This window comes from Diadema antillarum, unplaced genomic scaffold (assembly GCF_040938485.1).
Source record: "Diadema antillarum isolate AM-2024a unplaced genomic scaffold, OU_Dant_1.0 scf00000122, whole genome shotgun sequence".
NCBI classification, from domain to species: Eukaryota; Metazoa; Echinodermata; class Echinoidea; order Diadematoida; family Diadematidae; genus Diadema; species Diadema antillarum.
Genome location: NW_027271011.1, coordinates 870,173 through 896,647, shown reverse-complemented (window position 1 = coordinate 896,647; position 26,475 = coordinate 870,173). Strand labels below are relative to the sequence as shown.

The 26,475-nt window shown below is 37.7% G+C and overlaps 1 protein-coding gene across 1 annotated transcript in view; it reads right to left on the bottom strand.

Moving 5' to 3' along the window:
• Window positions 1-1,113: 1,113 nt before the first annotated feature.
• The window catches only part of LOC139720108 (uncharacterized protein C05D11.1-like), a 38,813-nt gene continuing 13,451 nt past the window's right edge, over window positions 1,114-26,475 (bottom strand). Inside the window, exons 6-22 of the mRNA XM_071631476.1 lie at window positions 25,718-25,858; window positions 24,893-25,003; window positions 21,297-21,388; window positions 19,952-20,129; window positions 18,929-19,039; window positions 16,840-16,983; window positions 15,525-15,707; window positions 14,638-14,740; window positions 12,052-12,182; window positions 11,085-11,265; window positions 10,131-10,216; window positions 7,685-7,836; window positions 5,115-5,301; window positions 4,447-4,590; window positions 3,592-3,752; window positions 2,398-2,550; window positions 1,114-1,216 (exon numbers count right to left, since the gene is read on the bottom strand). Coding sequence (XP_071487577.1) covers window positions 1,165-1,216; window positions 2,398-2,550; window positions 3,592-3,752; window positions 4,447-4,590; window positions 5,115-5,301; window positions 7,685-7,836; window positions 10,131-10,216; window positions 11,085-11,265; window positions 12,052-12,182; window positions 14,638-14,740; window positions 15,525-15,707; window positions 16,840-16,983; window positions 18,929-19,039; window positions 19,952-20,129; window positions 21,297-21,388; window positions 24,893-25,003; window positions 25,718-25,858 — 2,310 coding nt within the window. The 3' untranslated portion in view covers window positions 1,114-1,164. The remainder of the gene's footprint in view (window positions 1,217-2,397; window positions 2,551-3,591; window positions 3,753-4,446; window positions 4,591-5,114; window positions 5,302-7,684; window positions 7,837-10,130; window positions 10,217-11,084; window positions 11,266-12,051; window positions 12,183-14,637; window positions 14,741-15,524; window positions 15,708-16,839; window positions 16,984-18,928; window positions 19,040-19,951; window positions 20,130-21,296; window positions 21,389-24,892; window positions 25,004-25,717; window positions 25,859-26,475) is intronic.

Below are 26,475 nucleotides of genomic sequence, written 5' to 3'. Positions count from 1 at the left end.
CTTATGCAAGGTTGACTGTACTCCCTCTCCCCTTGCCATCCATCCCAGGTAGCCATTAGTTCTCAATGTGAGCTATTAACCTATCTCCCAGATTAAGATTCGTAATATGTTTCATACATGGCATACCTAATTTCCGTAAGTAGTGGGTAAAGTGGAATAGATGGAATATTTAAACCAATAAATAACTAATTGCAAGATTCCAACCAATAAATAGCTAATTGCAAGAAAGTTGAGTTGCAATTTTTTGCAAATATCTAAACACAACTCGCAATCAATGGCAACTTTTGCACTCAGCTGCAATTTGCAATTGATTTGGGGAATTTGCGATTGATCGCAAGTTTTATGCATTATTGCCCCCTATGTCTCTTTAACTACAATGTTGATTTCCACTGAAACTGTTTTGTGACTTGAACAGCATAACAATGCCAAACATCGAAGACAGCTGGAATACATCAACACCACTTTGCTACAGCTTGTCAAATTTGCTCAAACTTGAGATTACATGATACAAGATCTATTCCTACGCTCCGACTTACAAGAGATACACTTCCACAGTTACATTACGCGGAGCTACGTGTATCCTTCTGCAGCCATAAGAGCTAATCCTCTCTATACAAATAAGGGTCAAACCTGTCTAGAGTGGTCACCTGTTTGTAGCAATCTGCATGTTCTTACCTCGGTGATGGTTTAATTTTTCTAGACATCTGTGAAAACAAATGAGAAGTCTCACAAAACATGTCTGACTACTTTTCTTTGCTGTTATAATTATGCACAAAACAAACTAATACTATCTAATATACTATTTTGGGAGTAAAATATTTCATTCTGTCACATACACTGTATACATCAAACAAGATACTATTAACCCATTGAGGATGGACTGACTTTGTACAGGCATTTCCCATGGACGCCTGCTCAAGTACATTGTATTCTCCGGACTCATCTTCAACAGGTTAAATCAAAGAGAAAAATATCCTTTTATCATTCCACTTCTCTATTTATTCCTCATTTATCTATACCCCAAACATTAGAAAAGAGTGGGGGGGGGGGGGGAATGTGTATGCACGATGAAAGAAAATAGAATGCTTTCGGGCAGATGTTTTACACAGTCAGCCTGTTGTCATGGCGATATGCTGGATGACATCCTCACGGTTTGTTTGCCATTTATTGCAATCCTTCCTCCAGTGATGGCATCACAGAAAGTTCACGCCCAAATCTGCAAAGTGTGAAAATATAGAGTAGTGAGAAAATGATAACTTTCAACACTTACTAGGGCTGCACACCGTCTGATTACATGCACTGAGAATCTCCTCTTGTTTCCCAGCAATTTCCAGACATACAAACATACATTTTACAAAATAAATAGTATTTACATAATGCCTTTCATTTATACCTGGTTACTTACAGAGCACTGAGCATCCAGACATGAAAATCTTGTACACACTATTAAAGATAAATCAGTGCTACAACGTAGCTCGTCATCACTGGGAACATGGGGGTCAAATCATGCAGACCCATTGTATATTTACATATCATTTACATATCAGCAACATAGATATATTCAATGCCACCATTTTCTAGGATGATAAGATGAATTGGATAAACAGGACCGAAAGACACACAGCACTATTTGATGTACATTTTCTTTTTTCCATATAACAGCATATAAGGTTGTGTGCCAAACTTTGAAGTGATGGTACAGTTTTGGTTGACATGGGGCTTCATGTTTCCAAGGGTTTTTATGATTTTTTTTTTTTTTTTAGGTGATGAGACACCTTATTGAAATATGAAAGAGCACATAATTTTATTTGATGAAAATTGGTTTTCAAATGGCTAAGACATCCAAACAAGAGCATTAATCCTAGTAAAAGGTGGATCCCACCTTTTACTAAAATTGCTTTGTTTTACTCTGTTTCTAGATATATCAGCCATTTCAAAATTAATTTTCATCGAATAAACCTTTAATTCCTCTTATAATTGTATGCTCATTCTATAAAATGGTTTCTATGTATCTCAAAAAATAAAAACCTGAATTCTCATCTCAACCAATACTATACCATCCCTTCAAAACTACCATCTTAATTGCAACAGATCACACATCAGAGGCATAAGTCATATTTTTGTTGTTCTTTTTAATATACATACACACATCACTGAGCAATGCATACAAACATACACATATACACATGTATAAAGATGCAATGCTCAGAAATGTTTTTTTTTTTCCACTTTATGTTGTACGGCTGTATGAAATTTCGTCTTCAAAATGTCACCCCATAATAATGGGAGAGATGAGACAAAATTACAAAATATATTTTGTCAATCACTTGCAATAAAAACAACCCCAGGCAAGAATTTCATTAATTTAAATAAGTCATCTCATTGAAGTAGACTTACTCCTTGAAGGCCTCTCGTATCTCGTCCACCTTTGATGGCTGACAGCAGAGGGCGCACTTTGCCTTGCTTGGGTCAAAGAGGGGTCGGAAGTATGTCTCGCCCACCCGCATCAGGTCTGCCACTTTCACATCAGAGATTTTCTTCAAAAGCTCCCTGGATATCACAAAAGATTCATGCTTGTAAATATGAAACACCCAACAGATATACAAAAGCTCGTACAGAATTTTGTTTGTGTACTTCATTACTAGTTATTTGTTTTCATAAAACACAGGTACAGTGAAGTTATTGTAGAAAAGAACAGGGTTGAAAGTATGAATGGTCTCACATGTATTCTAGAACAGTGAAAATGCGGAGTGTATATTATGGATAGGGACAATGAGTATTATGTCTATGTTACCTTAAATGAAAATATGAAAACAAAAGTTGTTCCCAACTTTAATTAAGCATTATCATTCTTTTAATCAGGTTATACATTCCTTGAACTTACTTTGACAACTTATTGCAATTTGCAGAAAATAAATAAATAAATAAATAAATAAATAAATAAATAAAAAGTTAAAACTAAGCATTCAATAAGCATGAGAGGGATTAATATAGCCAGATGCATAGTCTATCTTTTTCATTATTTGGGTTTTTTTTAACCTAACAAGGACAACCTGATTTAGCTGTAACATGAACTTTCCATGAACACCTCCCTGAGTATATTCATGACTAGTCTTTAACAGCTTAATATAATGGTAATATGAGCAAATGAACAATGTCCTAATGATAGTGAAGAGGTAATGATCTCTGAGATGGATGCCCTTTTTGGAATGACATGACAAATGTGCCGGGACCTTACACCACATAAAAGTGCAACTACAGAGTACCGAAGTGAGATGTCACAGCCATTCATGCCATGGAAACCGGTTCTAAACAACCTCACCTGGCCTGAATAAATCTGTGAGCCCTATTAATGCTAAACCATGTCCACACCTGGGGGGCATTTCATGAAGTGTTTTGTCCGATAAATGACAAGATGGACAAATTTGCTCTCATCAAATCAGATACAGGAATTTCAGCAGCTTATAACAGTTCATCAGAAGAAAAAAAAAAAAATGTCTAACATAACGGTTTATGAGATGAGCCCCTGGTTCCAACCCAAGTTATAAAGAAAGGCTGTGACATCACTTTGGTACTCTATAAGAGGCTCACCTGTTGTAGCTCTGACCTACGCCCCGGAAGTAGTTCAGGAGTGATTCATTGGAGGTAGATGCAACTGTCTCCTCTCTCTCGATGACCTCATACAGGACACTACTGATGGCTGCCTCTAGCTGGTCACTGGTAAACTCAGTCTTACCGTCCAAGTACCCCTCCTGCAGTGTGAATTAACATGTGTGGATTTAAATGACAGTGCATGGAGAGAACACATTACAATATCTAATTCATGGTGTAAATGTTTAATAATCAATGGGAAAAATAAAGGCAATGTTTAAAGTTAAAGTAGGATTCGTTCAGCACATCAAACTAAAATTTGGTGCATTTGGAACTGTTACATTCCCTCCGAAAAGAAAAAATAAAAAACAAATAAAGGGGGACTTGTTATGGCCCTTCACAATTTCATCATCAAGACAGGAGGAACTGTTAAACCCTTTTTTTCAAGCTCTTCTCAACAAAGAGAAGAAAATGTTGCATCCCTTTTCAAACCACCACAAAAACACATGAAACTGCTTAATTCCTTTTTCCAATCCTATCCCAAAAAAGGACAAAACAAAAGAAACTATCAAACCCTTTTTCAAGCTCACCACAAGAATGAGATGATGAGTTAGACCCCCTTCAGGATTATCAAAACAAAACAAAAACAAACAAAAAAGGAACTGTTATCCTGTTCAGGCCGACCAAAATAAAAGAAGAAACTGTTTTACCCTTTTTCAATCCCATCGCAAGACTGGGAGGATCAATTAGACCCCCTTTCAAGCCCATCACAAAAACAAAAGGAACTGTTTTTATCCCTTAGGGGCCTTTTCAAGCCCATCAAAGAGCCAGGGGGATCTTCCCTCTATAGCTTACCACAATCTCCTTGGCCTGCCTGTAGGCACTGACCACATGAGTGCACTTGAAGAGCTGGAAGTAGAGCAAGCCCTCCTCTGGCCTGACATACATCCGGTAGTGGTAGGCAAAGCCCAGGCCTCGGATCTGACGCCACATTGGGCCCTTAGAGACAAGTACAAACATTTTCGTTTAAACCTTCTAATATGAGATTCTTGATTGCCCCAATACATTTCTGTACCGCGTTCATTAGATTCCCACCGGCGCTGGGTTAATATGTCATACAATATAGCTGTAAAAATAAGACAAAACAAAACAAAGAAAACCCTCAACCAACATATCAAGGCCCATTTATCAGGAGCCTCGCCACGAACAACCCATTTCCATTACAGAAAGTAAAAGAGAACCGAGTAAAATCATGAATTAGTTAGATTTAGCCATAAGTTTGGGATGGCTGAGTACACAATTTACAAAATGTGAGTAATCCTAAAGGCTGACGATGTCAAAATTTGAAGCTGACATTAATGCTTCCAGCAGCTCACAATTTGAATCTAATTTTGCTGGGTGACATGTTACAAATTACTTTACATTGTTGCAAAATTTGATGAAAATTGATGAAGTGGAATATGAAATGTCAGCATATGGATAAAAAAAGACTGCACTAGTGCCACAAAAAGTATGAGCCTTACCTCAAGGGCACACAGACATTCCATGTAGACCATGATGGGCCGGTAGATCTGGGTGTAAGAAGCTGTCCACACAGGGGCAGTCTGGACGAAGAAGGCAGACTCCACTGACCCCACACCAACAATCTGACCGAGGGGCTTGGACGATGACCCATCCAGGAGTCCATTAGCCCAGGTGACTTGCTTGGCACTTTCAAGATAAAAGCGATAACCTTGAATATCTAGTATTCCCAGTATTTAAAGGTGTCAAATCATTGCAGTTCACAGTTAAGGGGATGGTATAACATTGGTTGTGGTGAGGATTCAGCTTTTAGCTTTTTGCGAGATACTCAGAAACCACTTTATGAAAGTTAGAAGAGCATACAATTCGAAGAGGAATTCAAATTTTATTTGATGAAAATCTGTTTTGAAAGGGCTGAGATATCTAAAAACAAAGTAAAAACAAAGCAATCCTAATAAAAGTGGGGCGCCAACCTTTATTAGGATCGCTTTATTTGGGATATCTCAGCCCTTTCAAAACCAATTTTCATCAAATAAACTCTGAATTCCTTTTAGAATTATATGTTCTTCGTATTTCATAGCAGGTATCTCATTATCTTAACTAGAAATGTTGCTATGGCGACTGGTATGCCTCCGCCATAATGCATGATTCTCCTAATAGGTCTAGATAGTACATGTGGACAATGTGTGATTACATTTTCACAAAATTGGCAAAATATCAAAATGACAAGTTTGTCACAAATGTGTTGGAATGTTCACCTTCCTTGACCTAAGTTTAATTGGATGAATAGGAGAGCATGTATTTGGGATTTAAGGACTTTACCTTGACTTTGACCCATTCATACATTTCTGCCCCTTTTATGCATTGAGTAATTTTCAAGGTACCTCCCTATAGAGAAAAAGTGCAATTTCTGTATTGAATAGTAAATTGTTACCATTTTCATCTGGCCTTTGACCCTAAAATTCATAAGATAATCACTGTCAGGCAAAACATGCATAAATATGTAGTACGTTTCAAGATAACTTGAGTCACTTCCGAGATATGGAGGAAAAACTTAGTTCAGCACTTTCACTTGATCTTTGACCTTTTGACCTTTGAGGCAAAAACAAAAGAAAAAAAAAACTTTCCAGAGAATTTCTATTAGGTTATACATGCACACACCAAGTGTAAAAAAAAAATAATCCTGCTGGCATTGCATAAACATGACGGAAATAGTAAAATTTTGAAGTGTTGCCCTTGACCTTTGACCCCTGACCTTTGACCCAATGAACCCTAAATTCTCTAGATAATCACTGCTAGTCAGTACACGTATATATACTATGTTCCATGAAGATACCTTGAACAATTTCCAAGGTACAGAGAAAAAAGGTGAAGTTTTAATATTTTTACTTGACCTTTTGACCTTTGACCTTTGACCTCATGACCCAAACTTTCACCAGAGAATCTTAATTGGGTAATATATGTATACACTAAGTTTCAAGAAAATATCTTCAGGCATTGCATAGATATGGTGGAAATAGAGAAATTTTATGTACACATTTGACCTTGACCTTTGACCTTTGACCTTGAGCATGTGCACCCAAAAGTTGATAGGCACAACTTCACCCCCTAATACACATACATGCCAAGTTTCATTAGGATACCTCAAAAGGTTTTGATAGTTACCCTGTCCACAAAATTCATTAAGGACGGACGGAAGGACAGAAGGACGGACGGAAGGACAGACGGAAGGACGGACAGAAGGACGGACGGACGGACAACCCGAAAACATAATGCCTCCGGCACCACTTTGTGGCGGAGGCATAAAAATCATCATTGAAAATGTAGGACACCTCAAGCCCCATCTCAACCGAAACTGTACCATCCTTCTAACTCTGAATGCTTCGATTAGTGGAAGTCAGTGATTGACCTCGTTCACGAAACTCTAATTTTTCTCAGAAACTGTTGGCTTTGAATTAGCAGTTCGTGAGTGGTTTCGCATAAGATTTGTTCATACAGATCTAGGAGTAAGAGAACAATTTTCATCAATTGTTGAACACCAGATTTTGTTTTCCATTCATTTGAACATCTCATTATAACACCTTAGTCAGAAATGTTCTTTAACATTATTCTTTTAATTTCGCTACCCAATAAATAATACAGTGTTTACAAAAGATTCTACTACAAAACCGTTATTTTTCACTGATGACTGACAAAATTCTTCATTAAACTCCTAAATCTATGGGTTGCTCCTAAAGTCAAACCGAAATTTATGAAGTAGTTCTGAGAAAAATCTCTTCAACTCAAAATATTTGAGGGTGTAGCTGACCCATTTGTTATCACCACAGACTCTAAATCATGAGGGCCCTAGTTCAAATCCCCTATCAGAAGCATTTATTCCTTCGACAAAGCACCTTTTCTTTACTGCCTTGTTTTTCAGATAATCGTAAAGTCACTGGTCACATGGCTTAATCCAATTTAATTCAATTTAATCTAATTCAATTCAATTCAATTTCATTAAATTCAATGCAACTGAGCATCACATCAAACACAACAGACATAGGAAGGATGGGAGACCAAAATGAAACTGTACCTTCTGGTGTCTGCAGACACTCCTTTCTGGATGAAGCTCTGTTGCCATGGTAACTGGGGTGTCGGAAGATCCTTCACGTTGGCCGTCATGTGAACGCGCAGGTTGGACGGTGAGGTGAGGAGGTCGCGAAGCTTGTTGAACTGCTTGGTGACCTACAAACACATGTGAATGGATTTAACAACACAACACTTTCAAACTAGGATATGTATGGTGATATTTTGGTTGCGCTTGGTGTGGTAGTCATGTTTTCCGAGTAGCCAAGATGACAATATACTACATTTATACACATGTGAATAACCAAAGATTCCATGGGATGGAAGAGGACTCATTTAACCCTATTCTAACTGGGCTATTTGAGACCAAGTTTTTACTGAGGGGGGTCAATTTGACCCCCCCCCCCCTTCAGATCTCGACCGCCGATCGCGCGATCGCCGCGAAATTTTGCCTGAAGATAGAGCTGGATGTCAACTACAAGATTACATGGTCATTCAATAGAAAAATATTGCCTTTCTATTTTTAATAAATTAATTATGCAAATTTGTGCATGAAATCATATTTTTACCTATAACTCCATTAAAAAGACTGGAGGATTGCTAAATTTTTATGTCAGAATTCCTCAAGACACATCAAACAATTTTCGTGTAAAAAAATATCATAATCAAAATCAATTTCTTTTGTTTTTTATTGTTTTAATTTCTTATGTATTTTATTGTTTTTTGACCTTTTGTTTTCTATTGTTTTTTTGCCAAAATTTGTTGCAGGCACTTTTTCAGGCTTATCTACACTAGAATTGATTAATTTCAACAGTTAAAAGTTGAAATAATCTAATTTATATCAATTTAACCAAAAAACACAATTTGCATTGGATTTGCACACGATATCATGAATTTGAGCTGTTTTTTGGTTGACATGCATATGCAATACATTACGTAACTTCAAAACGGTGTACCCGGACGTCGCAAATTTGGTCTCAAAATATGCGGGAGACTTCAATGAAAAAAGTCGTGAAACGACGCGGCAAAATCTTTGCCCGTTGCGAAATCGTGGCGCGAAACGTCGAGGGGGGGGTCAATTTGACCCCCCCCCCCCAGTTAGAATAGGGTTAAAACGCATCAAGAACTTGGCCTTGATTATGCTAAAAATGATCTTTAATGTCCCTCAAAGTACTTTAATTAAAACAAAAGTCATACAGGATGCTAAAATCGAGGTGTGAACATGTGATCAAGGTCACCAAATTTTACAAAGTTTGGTAATCTTGCTCACAAGCCTTTGGGCAAGTGGGGGCAATAGCTTTTGTCCTGCCCTGCCACGTTAATTCATATCCAGACATCAAATTTTCTACAATACTGTTTGGTGAGATGCATAGTACTTTTGTTTGGTATTCATTCAGGGCAGTCTTAACACTGAACACATAGAGGGTGTTACAATTATCATCAAACAAGGTACTGAGTAACTTTGAACTATGCAATTAACATAGAACTACAGTGTATGACATCACATTGGAAGGAAAAGAATCATGCAACAAGAAGGAAAAGTAGAAATTACGCGGTGCGTAAAATATGTCCCCGCCGGAAGTAGCATTTTGTAGCAAAATGTACAATATAGGTCAAAAATCAAGGTCAAAGGTCAAAGAAGTCAAATGTCAAAATTCTGAATAGAAGTTTTGAAGCCCTCACCTATGTAGTGCCATCACATAAAGCACACGGAATCGAAATCGGGTTAGAAATAGTGAAGGAGTAGCATTTTGTAGCAAAATGTACAATATAGGTCAAAAATCAAGGTCAAAGGTCAAAGAAGTCAAAGGTAAAAATTCTGCATAGAAGTTTTGAAGCCCTCACCTAGTGCCATCACATAAAGCAAACAGAATCGAAATTGGCTTAGAAATGGCGAAGAAGTAGCATTTTGTAGCAAAATGTACAATAAGGTCAAAGGTCAAGGTCAAAGGTCACAACTGAAATTCTGTGTAGAAGTTTCAATACTCCAATGTAGTGCTATCATATAAAGCAAACAGAACCAAAATTGGCTCATAAATGACAGAGAAGTAGCAAATTGAACATTTTGATCACACACGGACGCACACACGGACACACGGACACACGGACACACACACGTACGGAGCCCGTTTCATAGTCCCCTGCTCGAACTCGTTCGGCGGGGACAATAAGAAGTATACAAGTGGTAATATACCAGTATTATGTGGTAAAAAAGAAGGCTAGAGCAAATAAAACACAACGGAACTCATAAAAAAAAAACAAATTTGCATACCATATCTGGAGGATTCGAATTTGTGATAATTATCAAGTACTACAAGTAAATCTATTGATTTCTTGGATAGTTCATGAAAGAAATGAAAGTAAAAGACCTCGAAAACTAGACTCACAATCAATAAAAGAAACATGGTCACAACTCTGATCTGAAACAAGAAGTAATAAGGACCAGGACCTACTTCTGTTTGGTCTTCATCCAGTCTCTTCATGAGCTGAGTGAGGAAGCAGTGCTGGCGGATCATACTTGACACGTGGTGATTACTCTCTGTACAGGTTGAAGACAATTTGGTTCACCGTTAGAAACATTATCGTCAAACAGTTGAATAATGGAAATAATAAAATATAATGACCAAAACATGAGTTATAATGACAAAATTAATATGAAAACTAAACCAATTATTTCGAGAGACAGTGTCCTTACATTGTTTGAAGGGGTTTACCGCGCTACATAGCACTTATCATGTGGCTTTCAAAAGTCAAATATGATTACCGTTGCCCTCCAACTACATGTAGGTACTGTGAAAAATGCCTCATCAAATGGATATGTGGGACTATTATGTTTGTTCATGTTTTGCTACTTTGATCTGGATGTTTTTGTTTTGTCTTGAAATGTTTCGGTTCCACTGCAAGAAGTGTTGTCCAAAACTTGATGTTCACATATTGGTCTCTTAACGATAATTTGTCATAGAATCATTTTTAGAATCCATGTTTATCATGAATTTTTCTTTCCAATGCATGACAAATGTGACAAGACTCTGAGAGTAGTGAAAATTTGGAAGGGAGGTAATTTCAGTAAACTGCTCTCAAGAGCTAACAGTAGTGTAATCTTTTTGGAAAAATCAGAGAATAAAGAACAAAATAAAACTTTGCACATTCAGCATTTTTTTTTTCTTTACATCCATGGAACAAAAGATGAAAGAATAATACAGAATACACAAAGAAAACATTTATCAAACAATAATTAGATTATGGTAATAATAGCAATCAAATCAAATGAAGTAGTCCTTTCTAATACATGATTCAGAATGTGGAAATTAATTTCTTGTTTTTGTGTATTTGGGTTTTCTTTTCTTTTTTCTTGTTTGTTGTTTTACTGATTCTAATCTTGCCAACAATCAAAATTCCTCCCAGACCTTTGCCAAAGTTGACGTCCCTCAGGACGGTCAGTGCCACGGTGCGTCCATCACGCTTCAGTTTGGCCACATCGTTCATCATCTTCTGGCCGACAATCCTGATGCGGTCAGCCGTGAACTGGACATTGTAGAGGATGTCCTGCAACCACCTGACACCACTGGCATATTTCTCCTTCTCCACCTGGGCAAAGGTTTCGGCAAAATCAGGAACAATGAGTTCTTGTGAAAAACTATAATGACATCTACATTGTATATAGTAACATATAAATTTATATATCTTATTTCTCTTACTTCCCGTATGCCCCTAATCTTTTCCCTTCCTGTCCCACCTTTAATTAGGATCCCTTTGTTTTGGACATCTCAACCATTTCAAAAACTAATATTTTCATCAAATAAACTTTGAATTTCATAAAAGATTTCTAATTATCAAAAGGAAAAAAAGTTAAAAACCTGAAGCCCCATCTCAAGCAAACCTATACCATCCCTTTAAAGGGGAATGAAATCCAAATACATATTATGTAAATTGAGGGAATGCAGCGATATCAGCAGAACACATTAAGTTTGAGGAATATCAGACAATCAGACAATCAACTCAGACAATCCAATAAAAGGCTATGAAATTCCAAAGTTTTAAAGCTACCATCGCTAGACAAGAAGACTACTACACTGAATAGTGATGTCACATATGGAAAACAATACATAAAAATTACAGAAAATTCAACATTTTTTTTTTTTAATTAGAATACCCACATTTTTGAGATTCCCCTTATTTGTTGTTATTGTTTTTACTGCTGTTGTTAGGTTTGGAACATTCAATTTTGAAGATTTACATATATTAAAAGTTTAAAGCACAGAAGTTCATCTGTCATGTTGATTGGTGGCTCTTTGTGGATTTTATGAGGTAGGGTCAAAGGTTATCGCCATGAACACAAAAGAAGAGATGGAGATTGATTTCTTCATGTTTTACCTTGAGTACAACACTTGCAACCTGAGAGAATTCTCCGCAGCGGAAGCGGTAACCTCTGATGCCGAGAGATGTTCTGGTTGCTAGGGTGTCGGCTGCCAGCTGGTTGATGACATCCTCATGGGAGATCAGCACTGGACAGGGAGGAGGAAGAGATTATGAAGATGATGAGGGTGATGAAACAGCATTACCATTGTTTAACTGTGGTAGAAACATTAAAAAGCGCCCGGCTCCAACAATGTGTCACACATCATTCAAAAAGTTGCTGAAAAAACAAAACTTTTAAGTTCAGATTCAAGGTATCGAGGTTGATGCAATAAAGGGTTATAGAAATTGTCCTGCCAAATGGAAGGATCTACACTGAGCTGGGAATAAAAGGGTTATAGAAATTGTCCTGCCAAATGAAAGGATCTACACTGAGCTGGGAATAAAAGGGTTATAGAAATTGTCCTGCCAAATGAAAGGGTCTACACTGAGCTGGGAATAAAAGGGTTATAGAAATTGTCCTGCCAAATGAAAGGGTCTACACTGAGCTGGGAATAAAAGGGTTATAGAAATTGTCCTGCCAAATGAAAGGATCTACACTGAGCTGGGAATAAAAGGGTTATAGAAATTGTCCTGCCAAATGAAAGGATCTACACTGAGCTGGGAATAAAAGGGTTATAGAAATTGTCCTGCCAAATGAAAGGATCTACACTGAGTTGGGAATAAAAGGGTTATAGAAATTGTCCTGCCAAATGAAAGGGTCTACACTGAGCTGGGAATAAAAGGGTTATAGAAATTGTCCTGCCAAATGAAAGGATCTACACTGAGCTGGGAATAAAAGGGTTATAGAAATTGTCCTGCCAAATGAAAGGGTCTACACTGAGCTGGGAATAAAAGGGTTATAGAAATTGTCCTGCCAAATGAAAGGGTCTACACTGAGCTGGGAATAAAAGGATTATAGAAATTGTCCTGCCAAATGAAAAGATCTACACTGAGCTGGGAATAAAATGGTTATAGAAATTGTCCTGCCAAATGAAAGGGTCTACACTGAGCTGGGAATAAAAGGGTTATAGAAATTGTCCTGCCAAATGAAAGGGTCTACACTCAGCTGGGAATAAAAGGGTTATAGAAATTGTCCTGCCAAATGAAAGGATCTGTACACTGAGCTGGGAATAAAAGGGTTATAGAAATTGTCCTGCCAAATGAAAGGGTCTACACTGAGCTGGGAATAAAAGGGTTATAGAAATTGTCCTGCCAAATGAAAGGGTCTACACTCAGCTGGGAATTAAAGGGTTATAGAAATTGTCCTGCCAAATGAAAAGATCTACACTGAGCTGGGAATAAAAGGGTTATAGAAATTGTCCTGCCAAATGAAAGGGTCTACACTGAGCTGGGAATAAAAGGGTTATAGAAATTGTCCTGCCAAATGAAAGGGTCTACACTGAGCTGGGAATAAAAGGGTTATAGAAATTGTCCTGCCAAATGAAAGGATCTACACTGAGCTGGGAATAAAAGGGTTATAGAAATTTTCCTGCCAAATGAAAGGGTCTACACTCAGCTGGGAATAAAAGGGTTATAGAAATTGTCCTGCCAAATGAAAGGATCTGTACACTGAGCTGGGAATAAAAGGGTTATAGAAATTGTCCTGCCAAATGAAAGGGTCTACACTGAGCTGGGAATAAAAGGGTTATAGAAATTGTCCTGCCAAATGAAAGGGTCTACACTGAGCTGGGAATAAAAGGGTTATAGAAATTGTCCTGCCCAATGAAAGGGTCTACACTGAGCTGGGAATAAAAGGGTTATAGAAATTGTCCTGCCCAATGAAAGGGTCTACACTGAGATAGGAATAAAAGGGTTATAGAAATTGTCTTGCCAAATGAAAGGGTCTACATTGAGCTGGGAATAAAAGGGTTATAGAAATTGTCCTGCCAAATGAAAGGGTCTACACTGAGCTGGGAATAAATGGGTTATAGAAATTGTCCTGCCAAATGAAAGGATCTACACTGAGCTGGGAATAAAAGGGTTATAGAAATTGTCCTGCCAAATGAAATGGTCTACATTGAGCTGGGAATAAAAGTGTTATAGAAATTGTCCTGTAAAATTAAAAGAGTCTACAAAACAGCTTGAAACAAAAGGGTTATAGTTTGATGCAAGACAGACGACACTAATGGACACCTGAAACTGAGTGATCGCAATATTAAAGGGATGGTACAGTATTGGTGGAGCTGAGGATTTGGCTTTAAACATTTTGCGAGATACCAAGAAACCACTTATGAAATGGAACAGAGCATGCCATTCTAAGAGGAATTTAAAGTTTATTTGATGAAAATCGATTTTGGAATGGCTGAGACATCCACTAACAAAGTAAAAGAAAGCAATCGTAATAAAGTGTGGGTCCCACATTTTATTAGTATTGCTCTGTTTTGGGTATCTCAGCCATTTCATAACCAATTTTCAGCAAATAAACGTTGAATTCCTCTTGGAATTACATGCTCTTTCGTATTTCATAAGAGGTTTCTCATTATCTCACCCAAAAATGTTAAAAACCTGAAGTTAGGTTTCAACCAGAACTATACCAGCCCTTTAAACACACTTCAACCTTACCTCCGTCTCTCATGATGGGAGATTCAAAGAGGAGCTCAAGGTATATCGGGAGAAACGGCTTCAGTTCTGGACCAATGCTAGAGGTATCCATCAGAACACATAGCTGGACAGGTGAGGGGAAAAGTGGTACAACAGTAGTGCTTTGTTATCCAATTAAATCCTGGTGGACAGTTTGCTGTGGAAATTATTGTCATGTCTTCAATAGATTGGCAACTCTAAATTTCACCACATATATTACATTGGACAAAATGAGATGACACTGGTTAAATTTATAAAATCTGCAGAAAATCCAAAAGATTTTCTTTTCAAATTTGCTGATTGGAGAGAGAAAAATCATGGTAATTAAAAAAAAAACAGAGGCAAACAGAGCTTAATTGGAAGGCTTTTGAGATTTCGAAGTTAAAGCAAACAATTATAAGGATTCAAATGCAAAAGGATTTGTTAATTCTGCATTACAAAACAATATCAACAAAATGAAACTGCCACAAAAAGACACAGAAAAAAACCATAAAAACTCTTTAGAAACTTTGTGGATTAATAGAAAAAAGACAGGCTGTTGAAGTTCTTGAACTGCATCACTTTGGTTGATTTAGAAAAATAAAAAAATAGCATTTATGATTTCAGGGATTACAAGACTCTAGGCTTTTGACCAAACACTTGCTTGACTTCACAGCTTGATAAAACAGTATCCATAATAGTTGGTTATTCTCACAGATTATTTTGCTTCTTCTCCCTGCTTAACTTGTATCATATTCAATAGACAGCATTTTTTCCTTTAATACTGGTAAAAGAATGCATACAAAGACAGGGACTAGTTACATACATGTATAGAAGAAACAAATAGTACAAAAATGTTCTCAAAAAAAAAAAGAGTAGGAATCTCAAACCTTGACAAAGTTGGAAGGCATATCATCCAGCTGAAAGACAAACGGTATGGACTGAACATCCAAGGGGCAGCCCTTGTCCCCTGCTCCGCCCTCCATGTTGCTATGACGATGACAGGAGTGGAAGCTGATGGACTCGGTTGATGGGACGGGGAGCTGGGTCAGAATCTCTTGTGACGCTTCCACCTGCAGACGTATCAAGGAATTTTGATTAAATGTGGATTTATCATTTGCAGCACTATTGAAAGCATAAGACAGAGACTTCTGGCTGTTTTGACAGGTCATTTAATAATGTTTCCAGCTAAAATAGAGTACCTGAGGTGATGATGTCACAGTTTTTTAGTTAGAGCTTGGATTGGAACCAGGTGCACACATAAACACTTGGGCCAAGTTAGATTACATTTCCACGGCAATGGATATCTACCTCATCACTCTTCAGAACTCTATAATAATGTTATTTGAGCCCTAGATATGAAGCTATAATTAGAGAATCAGGAATGAAAATAAATGCTACATTTTAAACATGCCATTCAATAAATGGTTCATTAGCATTGTGATAGTTGTTGATAGATCTCTCAATAATGACAACATAATTCTTGAAACTTTTATTACGCAGGAATGACAATAATGCAATTAAACATTATCAAACAGCTCAGTCAGCATAATCAGCCAGAGGTTAAGAAATTTAGCCATCACAATGTTGAAAAGTGTGTTTCACACATTCCTGGAAAGACAAGTTCAACTTCAAAGAAACGTGAATTGAAAGAACTCAGCAATATTAGTAGAACACATCAGTGAAGGTTTGGGGAAAATCAGACAATCCATTCAAAATTTACGGAGTTTTTAAGTTTCATCGCCACCATCGCTGGATGAGAAGATTACTATAGCATGAGATGTCACATATGTAGAGCAAAAAAAAAGAAAATATAAAGAAAATGTAACATATTTTCCCTGTTCCCTCATGATAAAAGAGCACTTTATTTAATACTTCTTTCAGTAAGCAGGAGGATTAACATTACCTTTAACATACATCGGTGACAAGTCAGGGAAAATATACTTATTTGCCAAAAAAAAAAGAAGACAATTTGAATTTTGTGAATCTTGGCACTTGCAAAATTTGAGAAATTAGAATGCACGCAAAATTTTATGGTTTATAGTAATTCTTACCGTGACTGTACCAGCACTGACTGCAACTTTTGAACTATGCCTAGATTACCTATTAGGTAATCTAGGCAATGTATGTATTTCAGAAGGACAAAAATTCATATTGGGTGAGATACATTACGATTAATGAATCTGAAGTGAGTTCATTGCAAACCTCGTTTTCCTCGTTTGCTTTCTCCAGAATGCCGTTCTTCTCCTTCAGCCCCGCCTCACCGAGCGTCTCCCGTTGCTTAGCAACCCTCTCCTTCTCATCCTTGGCCATGTCCTCCGCCAGCTTCTTACTGGGTTCTCCAACAATCTTTGCGTTGGGAAGAACAGGTTGTAAGATTAGTCCATCAAGTGTAGTCCACTATGCATACCTCATACACCCTTGGGACATCAGACAGTCTTCAATAGTACCATTTTCCATTGTCAGTACTAAAGTAATCCACACTTAATGTTAATACATGCCCCAGCATAAATTTGAGAAAAAAAATCTGAAAGGACCATAAGCATCTGTGACTTGCTGAAGTGGTACAAAATGTCTGCTGATAATGCTTGACATATCCTGCATTTTTTTTTTAGAATCCAGAACATATCAAAAACACTAGCAATACTTTGAGGGAGAATAGCATAAAGTCCACACACAACTTGTTGTGATACCTTCCCATTATTCAATTAAGAAAATTATAGTTTCCAAAAGTCCATGGTTGGCTATTAACCCCATCCTTCTAGTATGCATGTTGCTCTTGTCACAAATGTACACACTGACATGTATGATGTACTATATGCACGGTTGTTTTAATGTGTATGTACACAGGTGGACCAGATTAATGGAGAACATTCTATGTGGTATACATATAGTACATACAGGCTGACCAGATCAGTGGAGAATTTTCTAGGTGGTATACAATGTACAGCTATACAGTACATGCATGTAACAGGAAATACATTATAGCTCACTCAATCTAGAATTATTTCACCCATTCCAGAATGTTCTGGGAAGTGCTTACATGTTTGGCTGAGTGAGGCACTGTCCCTGTAGCCTAATGTGATTGGTAGTTATTCTTGGTAATGATGTTTTGTACATAGTTATGCAGTGAGTCATCCAGGATTCCTGGAACCAGGACTTGCTAGTATGTTCAGTTATGTGGCCCCAGGTTGGAGAGAGTTACAGAATGTGCTAGAAAGGGGTGAATGGATAGTATATAAGCCAGAGAAATTCTGCAGTAGGCGGAGTACCCAACACCTCTGCTCTGAGAGTTACGTCACTTCTGGCTCTGATGCGACTTGTTATAGTCAGTCCTGTGTTACCTGCTGACCTGTTATGTTTGTGGAGATAAGGCCTGGGAGACATTTTGCCTGCAGAGAATTAATGTGCCTTCATTGGAGATAGACTCCATGTTTTTATGTCAATGGACATTGCTACGGCAAAGCTGTGACGGGCTGGATTCCTAGCTGGACAATATAAAGTGAATCTTCATTCAACGCATCGACTGGACGTGGTCGTCATAACGTTGGATTCTGCACATTTCACTGTGAACATTATACTGTGGATCTATTGTGGACATATACCCTGGATTTATAACGCGGACTATTGTAACCTGTGCCTCTGGATTTACGTCGAAGGAATCATTCATCGGTGCATCGCGGATCATTCATTTGTGCATCAAACATCGTACCTGGACACTACCAGGGAACTGAAGGGACTTTGTGATTTAAGATTTGGATGCATGTAAGTGATTCCATTACCGATTTGTCATTGTTCATATTGATCATTATTGTGCTGATGTGAAACCGATTACCAGTCTGTACCCACAATATCACTGTTAATAAGCCGCCTGAACATCAGTTGATTGTTTCTTTTGTGCGATCATTCTCAGAGTGATTTTGGTCGTAACACTCTGTATATCATTACCAATGGACTGTAACAAGCTACACACAACAAATAAATATTGCGACATTCATTATTCCTTCGACATAAAGCTTCACAAGTAAAACATACCAAGGACATTCCAAAACTGATTGCACAAGGTAAAATTTTGCAAACAGTAAGGATAGAACTTTTTTTGTCATGCATGTACACTACAGTCACTTTCACTTGAGCAAAAGTGGTGATTTCCATGAAGTATTAAAAATAATTCGTCAGTTCAGAATGAGAAGGCTGTTAAGTTGTCTTGAACACTATGGGTTTAGTGGCAACTTAACGCCCTTATCATTCTCACCCGACAAAATAAAACTTACAAATATGACTTAAAACTCACTGTGACAGACGGAGGTCCCACAAAGTACTTCTTGAGGAGGTCAGTCCAAAAGGTCAAAGGCTCGGAGTTTAATCGCTTGAAGCTGTCAACTTGGTTGAGGCGTTCATCCAACTACAACACATCACAAGACAGAAATACGAGCACATGGTTTTCTATTTGTGCTGCTTGTGTCTGTAAGGTTTAAAACTGCTCGATACAAACTTAGCACACACAAAAAAAACAACAACAACTTATTCTGGAAAAGTGTTCCACAAAATCGAGACGATTAGAACTCCAATCTAACTAATGAATGAAAATGATGTTATATTAACGTGAATTTGACATGAATGTGGTACCTTTGTCAGTGAGTTATGTGCACATTAACCGCAAGATTCCTTGCTAATCAAGAACATTTGATATCCTTAAGTATTAGTTAAGTGGCCTAACTGAGAGAGTTTTAGCACAGTCCTTCACTAAATGTTAAGGATCACTGGGGTTTCACCATCCTCAATACTTGCTAACTAACATGTAACCCAATGTGACGACACTTCCATGTAAAGGTAACAAATAAAATAATGTGAATCATTTAGAATTATACTACAAAGACCCAATGGCATTTGAATCTCCATATCAAATCTATAGGGACTGAAATTACACAATCAACATAACCTGCTAGCATTACAAAGAAACAAAAACAGCATGAAATTGTCATGACAATATGTCTAATGCTAGAACAGAGAGACAAGGGAGAATGAAACTCTATGTGATATTAATATCTAACAAATGTTCATCCACAGGACTATATCGAGTTATTGACGTGATACGCTTGGGATATCACTTGTAAATATCGATCTCACATGGACTTTCATTCACCTCTGTCTCTTGTTACCATTTTTTCAAGAAGCCTTAGCAGAAAATTAAAGTTTGATACTTAAAGGTAAGATCGATTTGTATAATCTCTAAATGATACTCACATAACACAATTTCTATGAAACTGAAATCAAGCCCGCTCACACCTGGAAGTGGAGCAAAGAAGCAACTGACCTGCGCCTCCGTGTCGTCATACAGGAAGTCCCCGATGCACATAAAGGCAAACGTCTCATGGGGGTTGTCCTCCATACTGTTCAGTGCCTCCAAGATACGACGGTGAACCACAGTCTGCATCCGAGCCATGTCAATGGCCTCAGTCCCATTAGCAAGGTTTAGGAGTAGGGTCTCTGTTCTGTGGTAGCGAGTGAAATGGGACCCTGCTATATGCATTCCTCTCATAGTCCCACTAGCAAATTTTTATGTAGGATTTCTACTCTAAGATAGAGAATTATGTCATATTCACACCACTAAAAGTCATACGAGCCAGGTTTTGCAGAAGTGTTTCCGTTAAGTTCTAGTATATACATTACATCCATATCATATTCGCTTCCTTTCATTGAACAACAGCTCCAAATGAATCAAGTTAATGTTATTGTAGGAAACACAAATGGATTACATAAAATCCTGACGGGAAAATTCAACATTTCTTTTTTTGCAAGTGTTTATATACCGAGCAGAGATAAAAATTAAAAATGAAAATGCTGCCAAAAAGTCTTTGAGTTGTAGCCAGGGGGAACATTACTGTCAACTGTGTCCAAGAATACAAGTGAAGAGTTTGTTTGCAAAAACCGATAAGTCCATTTTTGAAGATTTTGAAGTGCGATCTCTGTCATAAAGTACAAAATAATACCTTTAAAATGATATAATGTTCACTTCATATAAAGGTACATTTTTGAAGTTATGGCCAAAAGAAGCAAACATTTTCTTATTATTCTCTTTATTTTTCTTGACCTTTAATCGCAAATATCTCCATTTGGCAAAAATGGACTTATCGGTTTTTGCAAACAAACTCTTCAAGCACACATACATGTAGTTGGAAATTTACAGGTGAACTGACCTTAAAGGGATCATATACTTTTTGGTTGAGACCTAATTTCAGCTTTCTAATATTTTTGGGTGAAATGATGCAAAACCTCTTATGAAATATGAAAGAGCATGTAATTCCATGAGGAATTCAACGCTTATTGATGAAAATTGGCTTTTAAATGGCTGAGATATCCAAACCAGAGCAATTCTAATAAGTGTAGGACCCACACTTTATTATGATCGCTTTGTTTTACTTTGTTTTTGGATGTTTCAGTCATTCCAAACCCGATTTTCATAAAATAAACTTTGAATTTCTCTTAAAATGGTATGCTCTGTACTATTTCATAAGCGTTTTCTTGGTATCTTGCAAAAAGTTAAAAGCCCAATTCTCATCTCCACCAATACTGTACCATCCCTTTAATTGCAGAGAAACATTAACAGAACTAACAGTAGTGACAGATAATATTCCTGTAAAATGCTCCAAGATACTCACTTTCCATGGATGTCCTTCAGCTTTGCCTTCGGCACGTTCTCAAACTTGAGGTAGAGACAGGACGCAGTAGCCTCAATCATGGAGTATCGAACCTATACAAGAAAGGCACGAGGGATTTCAAACTTACCAAGCACAAATGTCTTTTCTTATTTCAAAGGCATTATTTAACAATTGCAGATGAAACGAAATAAGCTTTAGTGCTTCAAAATAGTTATAGAATGTGAGTTAGGGATGGAAACGGTCAATGTAAAACTTTGATTCAGTAGAGTCAACGTCACGTATTGTGTAATATACAAAAATGTGAACAAAAGTTATAACGAAAATGTTTCAATAACACTAAACCATCTACAGTTATGGTTTATTGAGAAAAATAGTGATATCTCCTTATATTTTTGACTTTATTGCCAATTCTTTACATGGTAGGATGTTTTGTAATACAACTGACTTCCACAAATGCATCAAAATGTGATATCTCAACAAAAAAAAAAATAATACATCCGTGCTCCCATAGGTAAACTGTACTTTTAACCTACAGACACTCCATTACATCATACATGCAGACATGCATACATACACATTGTAATCTTGCCTCACAAAAACCAATATAAAGTCAAAAGACATCTTTCATTTACAAGTCAGGTTTTGAATGAGATTCTCAGCTTTAAAACGATCTGTGACTCATTGGATTATCCTAACCCAGTCACAGCGGACGGGTGCAATTAACTCACTGTTTTCATTTTGACCTGACCTCGCTTTCCTCTTGAATGAACACGTTTCGCATGAAAACCGCTAGGAAAGTGTCGCAGCAAAACTGCCGTAACTTTACTATTTATTCATATTTTTTGATAATTCAAACGGTTATGAAAAGTAAAAACCTCATTTCAACCTGCCATTATGTTAACTTTTTTAAATAACGACGAGAAAATATTCCGAAATGGAGCATAACTTCAATCTCAAAACGGAAAATAATTGTCAGAAATCGTTGCTAAAATTTCACATTTTGACTTCGTGAACAACAAAAAACTTTCAAGTATGTTACTAAGTATGTATTTCTTTCCGGAACTCTAAAATATCACATTCGAGAAGTCATGCGTCCGGATATGTCTGGAAATAATCGAAAGTGGTGCACTTTCTACCTTTGTTACGAGCACGAAATTTCATAGTCATTCGCATACGGGAAGACAGGGTACAGTCCCACGTACCCACATCTTTGTCGCTCTAACGTCACCTGTACTGCAGTGCCGTACGGCACTGCTGTACTCTGAAAGTAACTCGTACCGGGAATTCGTAGTTGTAATGTTACTTACTATAGTGCAGTAAAATCTGCGTTAAGTCCAAATAATCCAATGTCAAGAATTTGCAACTGCCGAATCACAGCCGAATATATATTCAAATTTTTGCTACATTCTTTTTAATAGGACAGTTCTGATATCGTAAGTGCTTGTCTTTGAGGTATAGCGAGGTCCCCAGCACACTGCTGTACATTGTACTTATCGACACCCCGCGTCCCACTCTCATAGCATGCATGTGCAGTTTACTAGGCATCCGCAGCAGCCACCTCGCATCGCACAGTAACAGTATGCTGCAATTCATCGACCAATCAGCTCGCTGGATCGAAGCAGCATGGGAAAGTTCATTCATTGCGCAAGCGCAAATCAGTTTTTCTTAGAATATGACGTCATTATTCTGGTTTGCTGCTCCAAGATTTCTGACAAGATACCTCATTTATTTTCACTTGTAACTTCAAAAATAGGTCTTCGGCAAAGCGAACAGGGCTACATTTACGTCCGCACATGTCTTATGAATATGTATGTCAAGTTTCATGAATATTAAGTGGTGCGTCCAGATGTGTCTGGAAATAATCGGACGGTAGTTTTCCGAGACAGAAAAACATGAAATATTGAATAACTTTAAAAATTCTTGATCGTTTCTCGTGATTTTTCGTATGTAGATAGAAATCATGATTTTGCATTGATACTGAAAGTTTGAGCGATTTTGGTCAATGTATGGCGGAGATATGAGAAGGTGAAATTTTGGTGAAAATGAGAACGCCCGATTCGCACGGCCTCGGTGACGGTTGAAAATTCAAAATGTTTCGTGGGTTTCGGGGGAGTTAATTATAGTCGTCCGCTGCGACTGAACCTATAAAAACAAATGATGAAACATCAAACATGCAGGAATGTTTAAAACTTTTCTTGAGGCCAAGCTCTGAAAGATGATATTCAGGGATTCATAATGGTTTCTAAGTAATGAGAAAGGGGTGTTCCTACCCATTTAACCCTAACTAGGCCGGGCTATTTTTAGTTGATAGAGCCAGGGGGGGGGGGGGGGGGGGGGGGGGGGGGGTGGCCTCCCAGGCGCCCCCTCCAGATCTCGGCCGTCGACCGCACGATTGCGACGAAAATTGGCACACACATTGCCTATGATGTAATCTAAAATACCATGAAGTTTATTTTTCAAAAAATTATCATTTATGCTAAATTATGCTAATTTATGCATAATGATGCATGAAATCAGACTATTTGGTATAAATCACAAAATAAAGCTCAAACCAGGCACTTTTTTTGTGTAAATATTCTTTTCACTGTCCTTAGCAAATGTAATAAAAAAAAATTGTGATATCAGAAAAAATTCTTAAGTATTTTATTGTTTTTTGAATTTCTTATGTATTTCTGTGTTTTTTCGACTTTATGTTTTCCATTGTTTTTTCGATGAAATTTGTTCGCGACATCGCTCCGAACAAGAAAATATGTTATTCATTGATTTTAATCAATAAAACACCAAAATAATCATGCTTTTATGAAATTTGCCTGCAAGCACAGTTTGCATTGAAATTGTGCACGAATTCACGTTTTTGAGCAATTTTTGGTCTGACATGCATGTACATATTTATGCGTAACTTCGGAACCGCACGCCCGGGCGTCACAAATTTGGTGTCAAAAGATGCGGGAGACTCGAAAGAAAAAAGTCATGAAACGTCGCGGCGATAGCTTTTTGCGATTGCGATACATCGCACGGAACGTCGGGGGGGGGGGGGGCCTCGGAGGCCCCCCCCCCCCCGGCCTAGTTAGGGTTAATATAAAATGATAAAGAATCAAAGACATAAAAATGATGAATATGAGAAAATGGTCTTTTGTGAGGACGCCCATATTTGAGTGCAGGTTTATTGTGTATGGAACGAAAAGGGGAAGTTAAAACTCTGAGGCAACCATTGTGAAGGGACTATCTGGGCCCCATTTTATAAAGGATGTACAGGACAATTCTTTCTGGAAAGACAACTTCCCATATCCCTTTATCTATTGTCCATCCATATCATATTATGTTTCTTCATTATCAAGGCATTTTGTTGTTGCTATTGTTTAGTACTCTTCATAGCATGGAATGGCCCCTCTACCATATCTACAGAAGCATTGATTTCCTGCCAGCCAAGGCTCTAAATTTACTTCTTAAGATGCATTCATTGTCTCAATTATGTCTTACTCACTGTAAACTGGTGGCATCAAAGTTGAAAGTGACTTAGAATAGAAATGAAGTGAACAGAATTGAAGGTTTCGCGTTGCGTAGAGACGTCACTATTAAGATACGGCAGCACTCACCTTACTGCAGAAAGCGTCAGATACTTCCACGAAGTCCCTTTGGAGGGGTGCCACAGAAGTGTCCGTCAAATACTCAAGCAAAATGAGGACAGCGGACATACCATACAGGTCCTGTAGTGTGGAAATAAATCAAGAACATGCAAAAGGTAGTTGATAATAATAATTGATACCTTTAGAGCGCCTTTTCCACTGGATACAAAGCGCTAAAGCGGTAGTTATATGGGAGAAGATATACTGTACGTGGGGAGTGGGGCATTGCTTAGAGCCTAAGGCAATGTTTAATGTCGAGTACAGCAAAAAACATGAAATAGCATAAATATTAATCTTCCATTGTGGGCCAGAGGGGGCGCTCATTTTCAAATGAAGCACACACACTATCAACCGATAACAAACTGAATATTTCACAACAGAGCAAGAAGTGATATGAAGGCATATTTGCTAACCTTGGTCTTTGTAAGAACCATTATACTGAATTTCAATAGTACATATATGAATTTTCAAATAGTAGTTAAAACTTATCCAATCAACATCAGAACATGTGCAAGGTGTAGTGGAGCATACCTAGTCCCTTGTTATGGTATGATATGGAATGGTAAATGCTGTCACTCATACTTGTAGATTTATTCACTCTTTTTAAGCATTCAGCAATCATTTGCAGCTACAATTTTTCTCTAGCTTCATTCTCACACAATATTAGTGACAGTGATAGCATTATGCAGACGTCATAGGGCACAACTGGATTATCATGGGATTGAACCTTAGACCTTCAGAATGAAAGTGGACTGTGCAAGCCACTCAACCACAGGACCTCATTCACCAACTTACCTGTGCTGCCGGTCCCCTCCACGCCATGTAGACCATTCCATTCGCCTCATCGTCTGAGGGGTATGGCATGGTCTCTACCACTTTCTCGGGGAGGGGTGGGACGGGTGTCAGCCAGGGACGGACATGGGGCGGCAATGCTCCCTACAAACAAGCACAAAAGAAACAAAGACACACTTTGAATCGATAATAATGATAATGATAATAACAACAATAACATTAATTCAAGATATTTATAATTCAAAAGTGCTTCTCACATTAAAATGCCTCTAAGCACTGGTACTCAATTAATCTGAAGAAACTAATTTGGGTACTCACTCACACTTCAAAGACAAAACACACACACATGCACACAAACACATATTTATGCACATACTTTCACTTGTTGATTTTTTTTTTCATAAAAGTGAGAAACAGTCAGAGTTACCTGGCTCTAAAACAAGAAATTTGAAGATTAAGAAGTTTGATCTATACCAACCTTCTATCCATATACAATTGTATGAATGTCTAAGACTGTTTTGACACACATTTTTGTTTAGTTTTCCTGAAGCATGTTGCTATTCTAATGGAATATAGGCTATTTTCCCATGCCCTTCACTGTATCTTTCCTGCCAAATCTATCTTTCCCCAAACTGGAGATTTCTAATAGCTAGCTCTCTAGGAAACATCTTTACATGTACATTGATACATTGCTCTACACGAAATTGGGTAAGTGATATACAGTCAAACTTGCTTAAAGGTAGGGAATCCCATTTGCATGC